General features: G+C 44.4%; 2 protein-coding genes across 5 annotated transcripts in view; one reads left to right on the top strand and one right to left on the bottom strand.

The window, feature by feature from the left end:
- The window catches only part of LOC143788926 (fatty acid hydroxylase domain-containing protein 2-like), a 325226-nt gene that overhangs the window by 275675 nt on the left and 28149 nt on the right, over window positions 1–21402 (bottom strand). The gene's annotated exons all lie outside the window — the stretch shown is intronic.
- On the top strand, window positions 1060–20525 carry LOC143788636 (protein kinase C delta type-like). Its single transcript, XM_077278439.1, has 8 exons — window positions 1060–1580; window positions 11247–11521; window positions 14567–14658; window positions 15169–15231; window positions 15860–15998; window positions 17650–17793; window positions 18132–18257; window positions 19959–20525. The coding sequence occupies exons 1-8, from the start codon at window positions 1061–1063 to the stop codon at window positions 20022–20024; spliced, it is 1425 nt and encodes a 474-aa protein (XP_077134554.1). The 5' UTR covers window position 1060; the 3' UTR covers window positions 20025–20525.

Raw genomic sequence — 21402 nt, forward strand, 5'->3', positions numbered from 1 at the left:
CAGCCCTAAGCCTAGCCCCGGGCCTAACCATAACCCTGAATAAGTCCCTTTCCTTACTTGTAACACTAGCTCGGATTAGAAATAATGTAAAAGTATAAAAGCAGCTCTAACTAATAAATGAAGACAGTATTGAGCGGAAAGCGAATGCCCACCTAACTCTACTTATACAGAATGCACAAGGTGGGATGATTTTGCCAGTGGCTGCTGCTCTCTACATAAGCAAAGACCAAAATTACAAATCTCAGTATAATGAAGTGAGCTTTATCATAGAAGATGCTGCCTAAGAAAAGTACAGCAGCCTATGGCAAACTCATCTGGAATGGTCTACTCTACATAGCCAGAAACAAAGACAACCGAAAGTAAATAGCTAATGAAGAAACACTGGTTATATGCACTGCACATGATTAGAGCTGTCTCCAATAATTAGCTGCTCATCTTCTGTCACCATAGTCACTGCTTATACATGGCACTGAAGTCGAAATCAGTTTGTCACAGACTTCTGTGCTCTGCATAGGCAGGAATCAAAACAAACATTATTATCCATAGCTTTGTCATTTCGGCCACTGCTTATACTGAGTACAGCAGTAGATGAGAAACTAATATTGCTTGCTTTGTTCACATCCACTCGATGCAAATAATGTCGAGCTCTCAGCTGATTCTCAATAAGTACAATGGTCAGGTATACAGTTTATTGATGGTTGTGTGGACCAATAATACAGAACATTGTTAAAATGGGCCCAACAATCCTAACATTATCTGTGAGATAAAACTCAAGTGATGGAAAATTGCAAAAATAAAGATTAGATCAACTAACTAAAAACAGTAAAACAGAAACAGATTTAATTTTATTACAACCCGTATATCAAATTGATACATTCCTATAGCATCTACCCTGGAATCCTATTGGTCAGTTACTGATCACATGACCAGTGCCATCCAGGTGCCCGTGCACATAGCATATACCCTGGAATCCTATTGGTCAGTTACTGATCACATGACCAGTGCCATCCAGGTGCCCGTGCGCTCAGATGACAGTTGAGGAAAGTGACAGTTGGAGTTGATGGTGAAGGTGAAGAATCTGTCTGTGGATTATAAGCAAAGCGCTAATATGGAGAAAGAAGAGTTTGTAGGGAGGAAGAGAGAGAGGAAAAGAAGACACGTGGATTCATCGGCTGATGACAAGTCTTCAATCAAAAAACCAAAAAGGATGGGACGCAAGATTAAAAAAGCAGACTCAGGACGGAAGACGTCTCCCACCCCAGAAATGGAGCGAGTGGATGAGGACGTCATTGCCCAATGTGAGGGGCTAAAGAACAGAAGAAACTTCGGCTCATCGGCTGATGAGAAGTCTTCAATCAAAGAGCCCAAAAGGAAGGGCAAAAAGAGGAAGAATCCAGACGCAGGACAGAAGGTGTCTCCCACCCCAGAGATGGACCGAGTGGATGAAGACGTCATTGTCCAGAGGAAAGGACCAAAGAAAAGAAGAATCAGCCTGGACTGTGCAGAGGAAGGAAATACACCAATTATTAAGACCAACATTCTGGAAAAAAAAGACCTGCAGAAGTACCCAGGAGGCTCAGGTAAGTAGAGAAAAAGAACTATCAATTACAGAGAAAGTTATTATACATGTTTTATATCTCCACATTTAATCCGGGGATCAGGGTCCTCGCTCCTCCTGTACCAGTCGCTGACTCGTATTGGTCAGGATTATTGCACCTGTTATTACCATGTATTCTCCTTCTCACATGTAAAGCGCTATGGAGGAAATGACGCTATAATAATAAATAATAATAATCCTAGTGATATTTGTATGAGCATTGCGGTTGTTTATCAGCACCATACGAGGTATATTTAGAAATCCTTGTGTATGCCTTGTGTCAAATGTCTGCAGTATCTGCCATATTGAGTTCTGCTCTTATATGCAGTGGTGTACCACCAATGGCGGTGGGCCACGCCACTACAATGTGGCCCATGAGCCAGGGAAGCCCGGTGTCAGCTCACTGGGCCCTATACACCGCATGAGCCTCACACAGCCTCCCCATATACAGCATGAGCCCCACACATTCTTCCTATGTCCAGCATGAGCCCCACACAGCCTCCCTATATACTGCATGAGCCTCCACAGCTTCACCATATACAGCATGAGCCCCACACATTCTTGCTATGTCCAGCATGAGCCCCACACAGCCTCCCTATATACTGCATGAGCCTCCACAGCCTCACCATATACAGCATGAGCCCCAAACAGCCTCCTATATACTGCATGAGCCTCACATAGCCTCCCCATATACTCAATGAGAGTCCCATAGCCTTCTTATGTCCAGCATGGACATACAATACAATATATTGCTCTCCCCATGGTCCTCCATAGAATATAATGCACCGCCTATGCTCCTCCTTACAATAGAATTTAGCCCCTCTTGTCCTCCATACAATATAATAGAATGCACCCCCATACTCCTCAATGTAAGATAATGCACTCCTCATGGCCTCCATACAGTATATTGCAATCCCTGTTATCCTTCATAGAATATAATGCACAGCCCATGGTCCTACCCACAATCCAATGCAGCCCTCATGGTCCTCCATACAATATAATAAGCCACAATGGTCCTCCATAGAATATAATGCCCCCCATGGTCTTCCATACATTATAATGCATATAATAATGCATGCCCCATGGTCATCTATACAGTATAATGAATCTCCAATTGTCCTCCATACAATACAATGCACTCTGCAGTGGCGTGGCCCGCCGCCATTGGTGGTACACCAATGCAGTATATAGAGAGACAGTGTGGGGCTCATACAGTTTATGAGAAGGCTACATGGGGCTCATGCAGTATATAGGGAGGCTGTGTGGGACTCATGCTGTATATAGGGAGGCTGTGTAGGGCTCATACTGTATAAAGGAAGACTGTGTGGGGCTCATGCAACATATAGGGAGGCTGTGGGGGGCTCATACAGTATATAGCAAGGCTGTATTGGGACCATGCTGGATATGGGAGGCTGTGTGGGAATCATGCTGTATATGGGGAGGCTGTGTGGGGCTCATGCAGTATATAGAGAGGCTGTTTGGGGCTCATGCAGTATATAGGGAGGCTGTGTGGGGCTCATGTAGTATATAGGGAGGCTGTTTGGGGCTTATGCTGTATATGGGGAGGCTGTGTGGGGCTCATGCAGTATATAGAGAGGCTGTTTGGGGCTTATGCTGTATATGGGGAGGCTGTGTGAGGCTCATGCAGTATATGGGGAGGCTATGTGAGGCTCAAGCAGTGTATGAAGAGGCTGTGTGGGGCTCATGCTGTATATAGGGAGGCTGTGTGGGGCTCATGCTGTATATGGGGAGGCTGTGTGGGGCTCATGCTGTATATGGGAGGCTGTGTGGGGCTGATGCTGTATACAGGGAGGCTGTGTGGGGCTCATAGAATATATGGGGAGGCTGTGTGGGGCTCATGGAATATATAGGGAGGTTGTGTGGGGTTCATGCAGTATATAGGGAGGCTGTGAGGGGCTCATGCAGTATATAGCGAGGCTGTGTGGGGCTCATGCAGTATATAGGGAGGCTGTGTGGGTCTCATGCAGTATATAGGGAGGCTGTGTGGGGCTCATGCAGTTTATAGGGAGGCAGTGTGGGGCTCATGCTGTATATAGGGAGGCTGTGTGGGTCTCCTGAAGTTTATGGGGAGGCTGTGTGGGGCTCATGCAGTATATAGGGAGGCTGTTTGGGGCTCTTGCTGGACATGGGGAGGCTGTGTGGGGCTCATGCAGTATATAGGGAGGCTGTGTGGGGCTCATGCAGTATATAGAGAGGCTGTGTGGGGCTCATACAGTATATAGGGAGGCTCTGTGGGGCTCATAGAATATATAGGGAGGTTGTGTGGGGCTCATTCTGTATATAGGGAGGTTGTGTGGGGATCATACTGTATCTAGCAAGGCTGTGTGGGGCTCATGCAGTATATAGGGAGGCTGTGCTGGAGCTCATGCTGTATATAGGGAGGCTGTGTGGGGCCCATGCAGTATATAGGGAGGCTGTGTGGGGCCCATGCAGTATATAGGGAGGCTGTGTTGGGCTTTTGCAGTCTATAGGAAGGCTGTGTGGGGCTCATGCAGTATAGAGGGGGGCAGTATTGGGCTCTTGCAGTATATAGGGAGGCTGTGTGGGGCTCATGCAGTATATAGGGAGGCTGTGTGGGGCTCATGCTGTATATAGTGAGGCTATGTGGGGCTCATGCAGTATATAGGGAGGCTGTGTGGGGCTCATACAGTATATGGGGAGGCTGTGTGGGGCTCATGCTGTACATAGGGAGGCTTTGTGGGGGCTCATGCAGTATATAGGGAGGCTGTGTGGGGCTCTTTGCTGGACATGGGGAGGCTGTCTGGGTCAAAGACTTCAGCAGGTGGAAAAGTACTTTGTAAAGGCTGGAAAGTTGGGAGATACGCTTTTCTGTGATCCCAGCAATTTTTTTAATTTTTTTTTAAGGAGGGAACAATTGGAACTTCTGCTCCAGTGCCCCATGATTTCTATGTACGCCCCTGCTTATACGGCTCCTGTAATGCAGAGTATATTCCCCATATTGCTGGGTTCTCCTCAGTTGTCCTTGCTCCATCTCCTGACAGCAGTGGTAGATCAGTGACATGGAGCTGCTGTCCCCTAATGTATAATGCAGGGTCTCATCCTCATTTATCAAAACCGTTTATTAAATTGTCTTTGTTGCCCATAGCAACCAACCAGAGTTCAGCTTTCATTTCTCAAAATGCTTTGGTAAAATGACCGCTGTTCACTGATTGGTTGTTTTGGGCAGAGTAGATAGTCCTGCTGTACGGCTGTGTGCACACGTTGTGTTTTTGCTGCGTTTATTCAGTGCAGATTTGTCGTAAAACGTAAAGTGTTTCTTGATGCCAGAAAAGTGAATGAGAATCCTGAAGTCTCATGCTCACCTTGCTTATCTGTGACTTGCAGATTTGGTGCAGATATAAATCCGTAGCATGTCAATTCTTTCAGCGTTTTTCCTGCAGATTTCACTCATTCTGAGTGGGGAAAAATCTGCCCCAAACTCACAAGTAAACAATGCAGCAAAAATGCGCGTTTTGCCACAGTGTTTTACCTGACATGACTTCTTTTAGACAAGTCTTTAACCATCTCTATAGCTGCATGGGAGACATACAGAGTGACACGGAGGGTGAAGCTGGGGGTCCGGGGAAGAGTCTGAGCTGTCAGGAGGGATTCATAGCTGGAGAGGTCATCTTACAGGTCACCAGACGTCATCTTACAGGTCACATGACGTCAGAGACTGACTTCCTGTTGGAGCGCCCCCAAGGGCTAGGGGTACTCGGCAGCGGGTCCTTCGGTTCTCACGGTGGCTGACCCGGTCCGTGGCCCTCGGGAGGTCCATTGTAAAAGGGGAAAGGTCTTTAAAGGGATATGTTCGTGACGCCACCTGTGGTATTTGGTCAGTTTGACCATCGCTGCTTAGGGGTCCGCTGGGGTGATGTTATGGCAGCTAGATGGTATACCTTCCCACAGGTGAAGTGTGTCCCCAGGGCTTCCCAGTGTGTAGATGGTGGATGGCGTGAGACGCAGTGAAGAACGAGGACACAAGGTTGCAGTCTCTTTACCTTTACTGAAGGCTTCAGCATCCACAGTCCAGAGCACCAGATCACAGGGCAGGCAGAGTCCAGCCGGTTTGGAGGAAAATCCAGAGTCCCCTTATCCAGGTGGAAATCAGTAGCCTTCCTCTAGCGCCTGGGTGTTGTAGTACCTTATTGCTGAGCCTCTCATAAGGTCCTCACAACTGTTGTAGATGTTCTAGATGTTGTGTCTCTCTCTGTCCCCCAGATGGATAGGACAAACCCATATGACCGGTGGCGTGAGGCTTTTTACAGGGACTCTATCATGCCCCAGCCTCTTGTGGGTGCCACCTTGCCTCCTGGGTATAGGGCGGGCAGGTAACGTGGAATTAGCTGTCCTGCCGGTCTCTGGAGCAAGACATAGAGAACTGTTGCTCTCTCGGTGTTCTGGCTTCCGGGATCCTGCGCCTCAGAAGGAGGCAGCCTGTGTCGGGCAGAACTCCTTCTGGTTTCCTCTCCTTTTGCTATGACTTCTCCTCACTCTCTACAATACAGTTCTCTGTTCGTGTCTCTTTCTGGAAGCTGCCGCACGTGGGGCAGGCGCAGCTCCGTGTCCTTCTGTCTAGGCCTCTGACAGGATCCCACCCCTGTCAGGGACCAACTACCTGAGCGGAGCTCAGATAGCAACTGCCTGAGCGGAGCTCAGCCAGCTTCTGTCTAACTTCCTATCCAGACCACCAGTTTTACCTAATTGTGAAGAGTGCCCTAATAAATAGGAGCATAGCTCCCCCTGGTGGACTGGAGTGTGAAATGTGTTGTGTGTTGGTGTTACCTGGTAGTGAGATCTCATTTATCGCCTCCAAACGTAACATCACTCCCCCCTAGAGGAGAATAATATTACTGCAACGACCAGGACCCTGGGGCGCTGCACTGTCAACACATTAGTGCATGTACTGGAATAGTTGTCAGACCGGAGATCACATGACCCAACTCCCTATAATGAAGGGGGGATGTGTCAATGTAACTGATGTGGGATGAAATAAAGCACTTCTGGACGACCCTTACATTATACATTTCTGGGCAGTCCACTCATTACTCTGCACTGACGGTCTAAAACATCAATGGAGTGTAAGCAGCTTGCACAAGATGGTGAAGCTGTGGGGTGGGGAGCAGACTGTCAGCCAGACTTCCCAGACAGGAGGTAAAACCGGGCTTATTACCATGCTCACCATCTCCATGGTTGAATACACTGTGCTAAACCAGCGCTTCTGTATACAGAGTAAGAAGAGATTAGGAAACATGGACTGTGCTTCTTCTCCAGATCCAGAGAACATGTGACGCTAGATGTAGGGAGGGACCAGGAGCTGCTTGGCTGTAGGAGGTCAGGTCAGCTCTGCCATCCAGGCCGGAGGCTGGAATTCTCCTGTAACTGGGGAGAATATACCAGCCTAAGCTACAGGGTAAATTAGCAATAATAAGAATGTTAACCCCTTTATGACCGTGGACGTGTTGGTACGTCCAAGGTCACCTCCCCCTGATTTTATCAGCTGACATGTGACCCTAACAGCTGCGGTTGGAATCGATATCCACCCGCGGCTGTTAACATGTTTAATGCCGCTGTCAATCTCTGACAGCGGAATGTAACATGATCGTGCCGGAAGCGCATCACAACCCCTGCCCATCGACACCCACGTCACATGACCGCGGGCTGCTAATGAGTTGGCATGACAACCCGGAGTCTGCGGAGACCACTGTCATTGTCATCACCCAAACTGCTGTGAGTATTTTAGCTACAGAAACGCCCTGCCATGTGTAGCACAGGTGATCGGAGGATCGCAGCTTCTAGTCTCCCATGGACCATTGTTCCCAGTAAAAAGTAAAAACACATTCACCCCATATGAACAAGAAAAAGGAATCTAAAAATGCCATAAAAAATAAGCCCCATGTAAGGCAAAAAAGGCAAAACTTTGGATATCCAAGTGAGAACATTCTTTTTAGAGCACTTATAAGCTCATGTATGAGAAAACCCGAAAAAGTGTATGGTCAGGAATGGGGGGAAGCAGCCTGGTCGCAAACTGGTTAAACAGCTAGAATATTGAAGGCGAGTGATCTTTATATATGGAAAAAAATACTGGAGCGATTTTCTAAAAAGGAGACTGTCAGCAGGTTTGTCTGCAAATTTATATTTTTAGCTGCATCATCACTGAGAAAACGTAGCTTCAATCTGATTTACGTTGCTCCCGAGTTTTGGGAATTCTGTGACTGACATGCCCCTGGCATTCTGCAGTAAGTGCTTTACCGCACCTCTGCTCTGGAGTGACAGTTGTAGCATTCGTCCAGATGCCCGTTTAGATGCCCCTCCAGATGCAAGTCAATTTGAAAATGGCGCCCGCCATGCCTGCGCAGTAGCAGCTATCAGTATGTATGGATTCCATAGCTGCTATTGCGCAGGCGCAGGCGTGGCTATCTTGGAGGAGGAAATCTTTTCTTTCTTCTCCAGCTAGATGGCGCCGCTGGGGCCTGCACAATAGCAGCTATCGGATCTCTATATACACCGGTAGCTGCTACTGCGCAGGTGCGGCGAGCGCCATTTTCAAATTGATTTTTTTTTCTCCAAGCTGAATAACATGAATAAAATGTATTCGTGTCACAGTAAACATGCGATTATGCTGCAGTGCAGGTGGCACGGCCGGCACCTTCCTGCAGAAGCACTTTTTTTATGTATATACAGATATTCAATATGCAAACTAGTGGGCAGGTCAGTGAGGGATCAGTGACCTGTCAGCAGTCTGCATTATGAATATATTATCAGACACCATATACACCAAACCCACCTTAGGGCATGAGAATCTCATTAACACAAAACTGAAAATAACGATTAAAGAACAACCACATCACCCAAGGTATCATTGTAAGGCCGGGGTCACACTTGCAAGTGCAATGCGAGAACCTCACCTCAATTCCTGGCACTGCTGCCGGCACTTGGGACCGGAGTGTTCAGCTGTATAGAAATCCATGCAGCCGCACACTCCAGTCCCAAGTGCCAGAGGCAGTGCTGGGTATTGAGGCGAGAAACTCACGCAAGTTTCTCACATTGCACTCGCAAGACTGACCTCGGCCTAATCAGTATAACGGCGCCGACCTGACACTGTGTGCAGGTTACTGTGCACAATCCTGCTGACAGGATCCCTTTAAACACCTTTTCAGATCTCCCATCTAGAGCTGCCAGCACAATACTGTAGCACTTTGCTGTTTCCATCAGTCCCATAAATTTTGAGTTGAAAATAGCAATATGCATGTTTCACCACTATCATATACAAAAACCTTCCTCAATGGACGACTGCAGGGGTCCTTTTCTAGTGATCATGAGAGTCCCAGAGTAAGATAGGTGATAAGTAGAGTCAGGAAAATGTATTCAAGTGAAGTTCAATTTTACAAACATCACTATTCTTTTCCATATTTTTTGTAGTTTGCTCCTAAGGAATTCAGTAAAATACCGTATTTTTCGGACTATAAGACGCACCGGACCATAAGGCGCACCCCAAATTTGGGGTGAAAATTGCAGAAAAAAAGATTTTTTATAAGATGGGGGTCCGTCTTATTGTCCGAGTTTACAGTATCTTACCTGAGGGCTGGCGGTGGCAGAGCAGGGTCACAGGAGGCATGGTGTCGGCAGAGGGGGTGATGCAGTACGGCGTGCACCTGAGCAGGGTCCCTTCCTGCTTAGGTGGACGACGCCACGGCCTGGTGTTCGCTTCTCGGCTTCAGGAAAATGGCCGCTGCGATCCCCATCTGCGCACGCGCGGCATCCCGCGGCCATTTTCCTGAAGCCCCAGGGAGCAGAGCGCTCCATCTGCGCACGTGCGGCCTCAGGAAGATGGCCGCCACCACCGATAACAACAGGATTCACCCGGCTCTGCTGCATTACCGGGCTGCTGCATCACCTCACTGGGGAAAGGGACCCCGCTCACTGCGCCTCCTGATCCCCGCACCTCTGCCGCCACACCTCTGCCGCCGCACCTCTGCCACCGCACCTCTGCCACCACGGTAAGCCTGCATTGCGACTATTAGACGCACCCCCCCATTTTCCCTTTTTGTGGGGGAAAAAGTGCGTCTTATAGTCCGAAAAATACGGTAGTTTCCACAATTTTTGTTGGACTGTACAGAGTCGGCCGAAGATTAAAAAACTAATGTCTCTGCTGCTCGTTGTCCCCCTTACGGTCCTCAACACCTCTACTTACCATCACTGTGCCCTGAGACCTCAGGCATCTTCACGCTAGGCTGGGAGTAGACCCTGGGTGTCCCTGAGTCTGGAAGTCCTGGTCTACAGTACTCGTTGTAAGGCTGTGGCACATGTCGTAACATCATGACTTGCTTCATGACTCTAGCAAGGGACTTCTAGCTGCAAGTAGGCCCCAGGACATCTCTTTGGATGAGCAGGGAATTCACAGGCCTAGTCACGGACAGAAGTCCCGGCCTAGTTTGAAGATGACCGGGTTCCATCAGTGCATGCTGGCGGTAAGGAGCAGCGCCAAGGACCTTGTGGATGACAAAGAGCAGAAAAGTGGAGATGTGAGGGGAGTATTCATTTTCTGGGTATTTTTTACTGCATATTATGCTTGGGGAGTCTTTCCATACCCCAGTACCTGAGAGCTTAGTAAAGGAAATCGAATTAGCTGAGAATAAATTCACTGTAAATCGAATGTCCAGGTAAAATCCAGAATGCTGTAGATAAGCCCCTGATGCTGGTGGGCTTAGCTCATCTTCGATTTTGGGGGTGACAAGTTCCCTTTAATAGACAGAACCGTATAAGATTAATTACATGAATACTAAGTTGCTTATTAATAAAATCCATTAAAGGGATCCTGTCACCAAGTTTGGCCTGTGTGAGATACGGCCACCACCTTTTAGGGATGATATACAGTATTCTATAGTGCGGTATATCTGCCCTCAACGCGACATGTAAGAGAAAAAAAGACCTTTTATTATACTCACCTGCAGGGCGGTCCGGTCCAAAGGGTGACAATGTTCTTAATCCGACGCCTCCCATCTTCTTATGATCGCCGTCCTCCTTGCTTTGTGTGGATGACACGTCCGTGCATCATCCGCACAGTTTCCTCGGCATCGCGCTCCTGTGCAGTCATACTTCTCAGCCCTTTTGAAGAGAGAGCGAAGTACTGCAGTGCGCGTATGTCAAGGCTCTTTGTCTTTTCCCGGCACCTGCGCACTGAAATACTTTATTCTGCGCTCAATATGGCAGAGAAGTATGACTGCACAGGAGCGCGATGCCGAGGAGACTGTGTGGATGATGCAGGGACACGTCATCCACACAAAGCAAGAAGGAGGACAAGGATCGTAGAAAGATGGGAGGTGCCGGACCAAGAACATCGACACCCCTTGGACCGGACCGCCCCACAGGTGGGACTAATAAAAGGTCTTTTTCTTGTCTCACAGGTCAGGTAGAGGCAGATATATCGCATTATAGAATGCTGTATATCAGCCCTGAATGGTGGTGTCGTATCTCATATTGGCCAAACCTGGTGACAGCTTCGCTTTAACACAATTTATGAAATGAAGAACAAGCTTTACTTAGAACAGAAGATTTCCTCAGTGTGAATAATGTCCTATAAATGTTAGATTTATTCTGACATTTCCCATTCATCCCCCCCTGATAGGAGGCAGCGGTGTTCGGCCATCCAGCTCCATCATAATCTCTCATTCCATCATGGATAGATTATTATTCCACCATGTGATCGGAGTTGGAAGCTTTGGAAAGGTCCTGATGGCGGAAGATACTTTAACCCGCAAAGAATTTGCAGTGAAGATCATCGGCAAAATAGCCCTGCTGGCCGGAGGGGATAGGCTGGATGTGATGGTGGAGAGGCGAGTTCTGCAGCTGGCATCTGGAAGCCCCTTCCTCGTCCACTCATCCTTCGCATTTCAGACCAAGGTATCATTGTGACTACTTAGCGCTATAAGATTTGGCCACTTCTCTGATGTTGGTGACCTGTTCATCTGAATGGGAGCTGTCCTGCAGGACCCAGGAGTGACCACCACTAAACCTTGTGTGCTCCGTACACTGCTCACATCCGGCTTTTAGAAGAGACGGTAACAGCTGATCGGACCCCACAAATCTGATATTAAAGGGAACCTGTCACCCCCCCAGAGCCTATTAAGGTAAAATAGCCACCTTCAGCAGCACTAAGGCTGCATTCTGTGAAGGTGGCTCTTTTGTTTAGCATCCCTAGGAATGCTGAAATAATCAATTTTGAGCCATACCTCTAATGAGTCAGGGAGGTATGATTTCTCCCTGACTCAAGCGCCTCGCAGCCGTCCATCATCCCACCGGGCGCCGCCTCCTCTCTGTCTTGCGCCATCACCCGCGCCTGCGTTCTGCTATTATTTCTCGGGCATGTGCCGTGCACGCTGCCCTGGAACTTACATCAAGTGAGGTAAGTAGATCACGCCTGCGCACAGCCGAGGCCCCAGATCCTGCCCCGCAGTGTGTTATGATGCATTCACACTGCGGGGCTGGGAATCTGGCGCTGTGCGCAGGAGCTTGATGTAAGTTCCAGGGCAGCGCGCACGGCACATGCCCAAGAAATAATTGCAGAGGGCAGATGACGGCACAAGACAGAGAGGAGGCGGCGCCCGGTGGGATGATGGACGGCTGCGAGGCGCTTGAGTCTCGCGTGGACGTGTGAGACTTGCCATAGAGTCACCTTCACAGAATGCAGCCGTAGTGCTGCTGAAGGTGGCTCTTTTACCTTAATAGGCCCTGGGGGGTGACAGGTTTCCTTTAACGACCTATTCTAAGGATGGGCACATTATAAGAGTGAAAAACCCCTTTATCAATTGTCCCTGCACTACAAGCCTCACTGCTGAATGGACAACACCTCTGCCAGGGACAAACTTTACAGATGTGATGTAGGAGGTATTAATGTGCAGAACAAAATGACTCTAACAGTTATCCATTTTTTTGAGGTTGGATTGAAAACAATAGCCAGCTTGCTAGTATTTTTGAGGTTTTATGGCTCTTACATATTATGTTACCTTTATTCTTGGGATGTTTATGATTTATGGTAAAACCAGATTTATATGATTTTTATGTTTTGCTACTTTTATTCCACTTTTTGGAAACTGGGATGTACAGAAAACTTCTACAGTATAGCAGCCCTATACAAAACAGAAAGATTATGTTCTTCATTCCTTGTTACCTTTTTGTCTGTTTTGAGCCTATTTTTGTTTGCCCTCTGTAGAAGGAAGTTTGGTTGGGATAAAGGTTGTTGTTACGTGAACTAAGACAGGCAAAGAAGCATGGACAGATAATGGACGTACACGATGGAGTGTCCTGTTATACTGTGCTTAGACCTTGAAGTTTGGACGGATAACATGGTTTTGTTTAATACATGATGCAGGATACAACTAATGTCAGGATGCAGGATACAACTAATGTCAGTGTACCCTAGTTTAGTTTTCCTAGGGTGTTAAGTAGCTGCGAGGGTTGTATGTTACTCTTTTGAATTGTGGAAAACTGGTAGGGGTGTCTGTATAGGAAACAGAGGCAATTGACTAGGATCGTACTATAAGAAAATTGCATTCATTTAGTGGGGTTCAGGAGAGTTGAGGCATTAGCTAATTACTGGGCAGCTCAAGTAAGGTTAACAGTATAAAGAAGTAAAAGTATAAAGAATAAGTGAGTTTGATGGGACAGGGAAGCATCAAATAAGGATGGTTATTAACTGCACTGGGAGATCTCCCAGAGCGTATAGTTCCTTTTGTCCCATTTTAGATATCTATGTAGAAGAGCACCTATCATTCCAGAGAAGAAGTCTTAACCTTTGCCCAGATGCCCTTGAGAGACCCCAGAACACCCCTCTTATATTTGGTGCTGAGCTGAAACATCTCCTCTCAGATTTCAGCCATGAGGAGGAGACTGTAATAAAACCCAACGCCACTTGTTCCTGTCATTTTCCTCCTAGTCATTATTTTATATATATATATTGGACTGGTATTATCTGCAGGAGAACCAAAAGACTGGACACCCAACTGCACGGAAGTCAGGCTGAGCACCACTTACTCAGCCGGAGAAGGGGGTTAAGGACATAAGAAAAGTCCAGTCCTTTACCCTGAATCCAATATATATTGTATATAAATAATGATGCTATATTCATTATCATGTTACTGTGTAGTAATTCCATATGTGTGCATATATACACTTTAGGTGTAGGTGCAGGACTACCTGTACATGGACATACTCAGTAAGTGTGTTCATGTGAAGGTGTTCATGCATTTACAGCCAGTGGATAACTCCAACTGTACGTGGATCAATGATCTACATGTGCATTATGGATCATTAGCTGCCATGCTATTTTAGCTTAAGTCTCTATATGGATTATGGAATTGTAATGTGTTTTGTGTGAATGGGGAAAAAGAGTAAAGTGTGATATTGTTGTGATATTACTGTATACTGTAAACTTTTTGTTTTGTTTTTTCCACTTTGTGCTCAGAGTTTAGTGATTCCAGATATTTTTACCCTATTCATCATTTGTGATTATTTTAAAAAGTCGCAAATAGGACATAATCTTCATTCCAATTCCCTTTGGAGAATTTTTTAAGTATTACAATTTTTGGGCCAAATTTTGGGTCAATTTTCAAAATGTGAGATTTTGGGGGCCAAAAAGTTGCAAAAACAGTTCAAGGCAGAAAAAATGCTAATTATGCACCCGGGCCTATGTCTACAATTAAAATAAAAATAATGATTACCAAACATTGGCTGGAACATTAAATTCTAAATTTAGTAATATATTCTACATACCGTAATTGTTTAGAATTTTAGGGGTCCCAGCAGTTAAAACACCTTTTTCATTCAATGAGTGACTACATATCGCAGCAATATGCTTTAATTTAACTTTCTTGGATAGAAAACCCCTTTAAGTAGTAAAATCTGTATTTGTCTTTAGTGTATAATAAATGCACATGTTCCATGTTACAGATGAATGTTTTATTTGGCATGGAGTACATGAGGTGCGGGGACTTTCACCAACTTCTAGAAAGGAATGGGCCACTAGACATCGCCAGTGCCAGGTAATGTGTTAAAGGAGTTGTGTCCGATCTCAGAAGAAAAGTCATCAGTCACTATACATGACTGCAGACTGCCAGATTGTGACAGGGGGCAATGCGCACACGGTCACGACTTCCCTGTGTTCCCCAATCAGGTGGGGGCGATCCTGTGTACAATTTGCACTTTTGTGGTCACGCGCTGACTAGTCTCACCCGGCTTCTCTCAGTAGTAAAGAATGGAGAGACGTGCAGGGTACAGTCAGAACATAATCGCGAATATGTAATTTTCATACTCATTCATTCATTCATTCCTACCTTCTCGAGACTGCAGTACTGATAGTGTGCACTTCTTACACCGTCACGATTCGGCGGTCATATACAGTGACTGCTGACTTTTCTTCTGAGACCGGACAACCCCTTTATAAAACCCTCTAAGTTAAGAGGAATAATATAGAATAATGCTTCTAATGACTGATATGATTCCCAGGTTTCCTCTCTATGGGATCTGATACTTATTCATTTTCTCTTTGTCAGATTCTATACCGCCGAACTGGTGTGTGGGATCCAGTTCCTCCATTCGAGAGGCGTCATCCACAGGTAATCTAGTCAGTGTTAGGCCGGGTCACACCAGCGTACATTCTCTCATCTAAGAGAATCCGGATGATTATCCTAATCGCACGTTGATTAAACTCTGAACAGAATTTGATCAGAGTGATCACGGTGTGATCTCATTTTTTTGGATGAGGAGAAGATGGGAAAAAAAAGTCTCCATCTTCTGCAATCAGACTGCACTCAGATGTCATCTGAGTGTAGTGTGATGTTTTCCATGGACTCACTGACTTGCCTATTGAAGCATGATCCGATAATCTGATCCAACTCAGGTATGTTGCGATCGGAAACAATCAGACATGTACACGGCCCCATAGAATAACATTGGTCCGAGTGCAATCTGATGTTTTGTCACCCAGTGACAGAATGATGCGCTGTACCTGGGGTCTAGTCGTCCTGTCTGGTGTCACAGACAGGAAGCTGCAGATGAGCGGCCGTCACATGTCATACAGTGATCCCTACAGTGCGCAGGTAGGGGACATAGTAATGGAGTCATCTCAGATGAGCAAAGTACAGCAGGAAGAGAAAAGAGGTTTATTCCCATCTGTCATCATGTGACCACAGATATAAGAAGAACACTTACTTTATACTCAGGTTATTTTTCTTTTTCTTACAGAGACCTAAAGCCCGAGAACATCCTGGTGGCTGAGACGGGCCATATTAAGATCACGGATTACGGTCTAGCACTAGAGAACATGCACGGAGACCAAACAGCCACCGGTTTCGCTGGGACAATAGGTTACATGGCTCCTGAGGTGAGAATAGAATGTTTTTATTTTTGGTATATAAAAGGTTTTTCAGGTAATTTCACATTGATTAGCTTTATTTATGCGCGTTCATCAATATAAAATCATTGGGGGTCCGATCCCACTGATTAGCTGTTCTTACAGAGGCAACCAGAGCAGAACATCGCACCTCTGTACTGTTTAGTGGTCAGTACTGAGGACTGCAGATCAGACCGTGTTCATTTCAGTAGGGACTAATCTGTAGTACCAGCAATGGCCACTAACCAGTGAGGGGAGCTGTGACGTCTGTTTATTGGTTATATCCAACCACCGGCGGAGGTGATAACGGCTAATCAGTGGGACTGCCGGGTGTTGGCTCCCACCATTCTTATATTGATGATCTGTTCTTCTCATCAATATAAAGTATTAGAAACCCCCTATAAATGATTTTCATTATAAATATCACCCCTCCCCAGAAAAGGTGAGAAATGTGTGACCTCTGGGGGCTTCACTGCTATGTACCCCACAATCACCAAATGGGAGGACCAGAGCCTCCTACTCTTCCCAGCCTACATGTCTACATGGACAGTGAACTATGGCCGACCAGGTGTAATGCTGAGTTATCCGGACCATAGATGTCCTAAAGGGTTAATAAAATGTGTAATGATGATACAGGAAAATGTGTTATTTTATGTGCATTTATTACATTTATTACATAACACACATCAGATGTATCCAGTACATCGGACTAAGCTGCTCTGTGTATATTAGACAAGGCCAGCCGCCACCTCAATACTATCAGCCATAATGCCACAGACAGCTCCTTAACCCCTTCATGGCATATGGCGGACATGCCGGATTTATGTTGTGTCTCTGCTTTCATGCGGGCTCACCCGCAGAGCCTTCATCTTTTCCGGCAGATGATGGGTGATTTAATGAGCCATCATGTGCCTTTATCAGCTGCAGGTGTGACACTGCTCTGTCTACGTCCGTTAACCTGTTAAATCCTGCAGTCAATCTCAGACAATGGCATTTAACATGCGCAGGCGGGGGGGTGCGTTTTTCCATACTCCCATCAATGGGCCCATGACATGATCATGATCTCAGAAAATGGCAACACAAGTAAAGGTTTTTTTTTACAAATCTAAGATTTTCTTTTTGACCACTTAAATAAAAAAATATATACATTTTTGGTATGAGTAATTTCACTGACCTGGATAATCATATTGTCAGTTTTATCACATAATGAACATGGTAAATAAAAAAAATTAAGTGCATCACATGATAAAACGAATGATGTCAAGTACAACTCGTCCTTCAAAAAACAAGCCCTCGTATAGTTATGTGGACGGAAAAATAAAAAAGTTATGGCTCTTGAAAGAAGGAAAATGCTAAAACAAAAAAAGCTGACAATCTCTTGGTATGAAGGGGTTACAGTGTGAGCCGGTAACACACTGAGCCGAGCGTTGTGTGCGCCGTCACACCCATATATATTACATTCACTCTGATTGTTAATATATTTTATTATTTTCATTTATGGAGCATAATTATGGAAGATCCTTTGTGCCTCTGACTGAGTAGTAAGACTATCTGCCATTACTGTAGGATCACATAACAATATGAGTGACATATACGTGCGGTGACAGGAGGTGGCGCTACTAATAATGCTGCTCTATGGCAGATCCTGGACATGCAGCAGTATAACGCCGGAGTAGACTGGTTCTCGCTTGGAGTCATCATAAACCAGATGCTGACCAGTTTTTCTACCTACGATCCCGCAGTCTTTGATGAGTCCTCCTCCGGCGCCAAGGACATCATTGAACAGGTCAGTATGTTCCCGGTATAAGGGTCTAGTATTGGGGTCATACAATGTTAGTAGTCCCTGACCCGGAGGCTGTAATTGTACTGAACACAGCCTTACACAGACATCTTCTCCCCATCCTCAACCTCGTAAACCACATTTACAATGTCCAATTATGGATAAGAGAAGTAGAAATCCATTGCTTGCACCCCTCATCACTAAATATCACTATCATATACCATCACAGCAGACAACACGTCATGGAGAGCAACAATCAGAAAGAAGTGATCACTGTGTATAATCTTTACTGGTCAGATCACAGGGTTCACTTACTAAATCCTAAATACATTTCTCCTTTTCAGCTCCTGCAGGAAGATCCTGTCCAGCGACTAGGAGTCCATGGTGAGATCCGAGAACACCTCTTCTTCCAGCGAATTGATTGGGTCTCTGTGGAAGCCCTTAGGATGGCCCCACCATACATCCCTGTAGTAAGTAATGGGAGAATTCTCCCATGGATCTGAATAAGATTCTCTCCCACAATCGTCTACGCTTTTGGTTCTGTGATACATTATGTTTAGTGTCAGGGTTGGAAAATAATTTGGCTCGCGTTATTGGACAATGTAATCTCTTAGCAGTGTATGTCTAGTCTATAGGATTGTTCTTCTTTCAGGCCATTTTGAGGGTTACATGCAAATAATTAACTAGTTATAAGTTCTGTTAGGTACAAGCCATTTAAAGGGAATCTGTTACCCCAAAAATCGTATATGAGCTAAGGCACCGTCATCAGGGGCTTATCTAAAGCATTCTGTAATGCTGTAGATAAGTCCCCGATGTATCCTGAAAGGTAAGAAAAACAGGTTATATTATACTCACCCAGGGGCGGTCCCTTTTCATTTTGGGTCCGATAGGTGTCGCGGTCCGGGTCCAGGGCCTCCTATCTTCATTCAATGACGTCCTCTTCTTGTCTTCCTGCCGCGGCTCCTGTTGAGGGCAGAGCGAAGTACTGCTGGGCCTCTCTGACCTTTCCCGGCGCCTGCGCACTGCAGTACTTTGCCCTCAACAGGGCACACAAAGTACACCTGCGCCGAAGCCGCGGCAGGAAGACAAGAAGAGGACGTCATCGTATGAAGATAGGAGGCGCCGCACCCATCAGACCCGAAATTAACCGGGACCGCCCCTGGGTGAGTATAATATAACCTGTTTTTCTTACCTTTCAGGCTACATCGGGGGCTTATCTACAGCATTACAGAATGCTGCCCCTGATGCTGGTGGCCTTAGCTCATATACGATTTTTGGGGGTGACAGATTCCCTTTAATCAGACAAAGCATTGCATAGCTGTCTGTACCTGGAGTTAGAGAAAACCGCCCTTGGTAAAAAAAAGATTACATGAGCCCTCCATAAGGAGCAGTTCATAAGATTTTTATATTTTTCCTGCAGACCTGGAAGTGATTCTAAAGAAGATTAATTTACATTTTTAAATAACATTTCTCCTTTTTATAGTCTCCACTGCTAATTTAGACCAGATGAAAAATAAAACAAAAAATAGGAACACATTTTTGTCAAATCACAGAACTGATGGAGCTAGGCCAATTCAGAAAGACCTATAGGTACAAGAGAACGAGAGACACCAGGAAGAACTAAATATATTAGAGTAAAAAAATACCAGTGTATACTGGTGTGGACAAAGAATGGAAAAACCACTCGGAAAACAAGGAAGACCAAAAGGAGGAGGCACCGAGAAGCAGGTCACTTATTGCAGGAAATAATATCAGGACAAAGAGGTATCTTTCCTATATGCCAACTGCTGCTGTGTTTCCATGATGTTTGATTATTACTTTTTATATAATATTTTCCTTATTCATGTTGTTTGTGAGCGCCTTCTGTGACACCACTTACCGTACTAGATAATAAAGGTGTTTTTACTTTATAGAGACCTCTTTGTCCTGACATTTTTTTCCTGCAATAAGTAACCTGCGGCTCGGTGACTCCTCCTTTTGGTCTTCCTGTTTTTTTTTCAATTCGGAAAGAGTCTGTAAACAGGTGAAAGTGTTCAGAGCTGAAGTGATAAGTACAGATTGAACCGACAGGTTCCTTTTAATATTGAACTATTATTTTCAATTCTTAAAGTCAAAACTGTTTGATTAGTCACTAAGTTCACCATGACTTTTTTCTGCATTTTTTTCTATAGCCAACTAAGCCTAATCCCAGGTTCCGTGCTTTTAAGAAGTTCAGAGCGTTTCCATTTTTCAACTAAAAGCCTCAACAAGACACCAGCTCAATAACATCAGAGCAAGCTGCGTACCTGAGCTTCCAGAAGACCATGCCGAGAAGACCGGAGCATCGGATGTCCAACAACATCAGGGACCTAAAATACATAACTATAAGTGATAGGTAGTTATAGGTAAGAAAGGATAGGTATATTTAATCTTCAATAAAAAAAAAAAAAATAAGGATAAGTATAGGTCAAAAGAATAATTCTAGGTAAGTATTTCTAAGAATGCATAAGTTAGATAAATATAGGTAAGAAAGGATAGGCACCGTATATTTAAAATAATAAAAAGAAAAGGATAAGTATAGATAAATATAGCTAAGAAATTATAGGTACCGTATATTTAAAATTAAAAAAAAAAAAAAAAGATAAGTAAGGATAAGTATAGATAAATATAGCTAAGAAATGATAGGCACCCGTATATTTAAAAGAAAAAAAAAGATAAGGATAAGTATAGATAAATATAGCTAAGAAATTATAGGTACCGTATATTTAAAATTAAAAAAAAAAAAAAAAAAGTTAAGTAAGGATAAGTATAGATAAATATAGCTAAGAAATGATAGGTGCCGTATATTTAAAATAAAAAATAAGTAAATAAATAAATAAAAAAGGATAAGTAAGGATAAGTATAAATAAATATAGCTAAGAAATGATAGGCACCGTATATTTAAAATAAAAAAAAAAAAAAAAAAAAGATAAGGATAAGTATAGATAAATATAGCTAAGAAATTATAGGTACCGTATATTTAAAATTAAAAAAATAAATAAAAAAAAGATAAGGATAAGTATAGATAAATATAGCTAAGAAATGATAGGTACCGTATCTTTAAAATAAAAATAAAAAAAGATAAGTATAGATAAGTTTGGATAAGTGTAGATAAATATAGGTAAGAAAGGATAGGCCCTGTATATTTAAAATTTAAAAAAAAAAAAAAGATAAGTATAGATAAGTAAGGATAAGTATAGATAAATATAGGTAAGAAAAGATAGGCCCCGTATATTTAAAATTAAAAAAAAAAAAAGTATAGATAAGTAAGGATACGTATAGATAAATATAGGTAAGAAATGATAGGCCCCGTATATTTAAAATTAAAAAAAAAAAAAAAAAAAGATAAGTATAGATAAGTTTGGATGTGAGTATAGATAAATATAGGTAAGAAAGGATAGGTATGTTTAAAATAATTAAAAAAAAAACATAAGTATAGCTAATCGCCCAGTGTAAGTGCCCCTTAGTTATACATAAGCTTTATATAGCCTAGAGATAAATATAAGGTAGAAATATAAGTATTAGATAAGTATATAACACCCCATGTACAGGGGTGACAGGGCCCATCCAGCGCTGACACTGCAGTGACCCAGGGAT

The sequence above is a fragment of the Ranitomeya variabilis genome, chromosome 8 (genome assembly GCF_051348905.1).
Source record: "Ranitomeya variabilis isolate aRanVar5 chromosome 8, aRanVar5.hap1, whole genome shotgun sequence".
NCBI lineage: Eukaryota > Metazoa > Chordata > Amphibia > Anura > Dendrobatidae > Ranitomeya > Ranitomeya variabilis.

What these genes read in the sequence shown, in the direction of transcription:
- LOC143788636 (XM_077278439.1), top strand. Translation starts at nt 1,061, where the DNA reads ATGGTGAAGGTGAAGAATCTGTCTGTGGATTATAAGCAAAGCGCTAAT. An exon ending in GAAGTACCCAGGAGGCTCAG is followed by an intron (nt 1,581 to 11,246) that starts GTAAGTAGAGAA and finishes CCCCCCTGATAG; the next exon opens with GAGGCAGCGGTGTTCGGCCA. An exon ending in CCCCACCATACATCCCTGTA is followed by an intron (nt 18,258 to 19,958) that starts GTAAGTAATGGG and finishes TTTTTTCTATAG; the next exon opens with CCAACTAAGCCTAATCCCAG.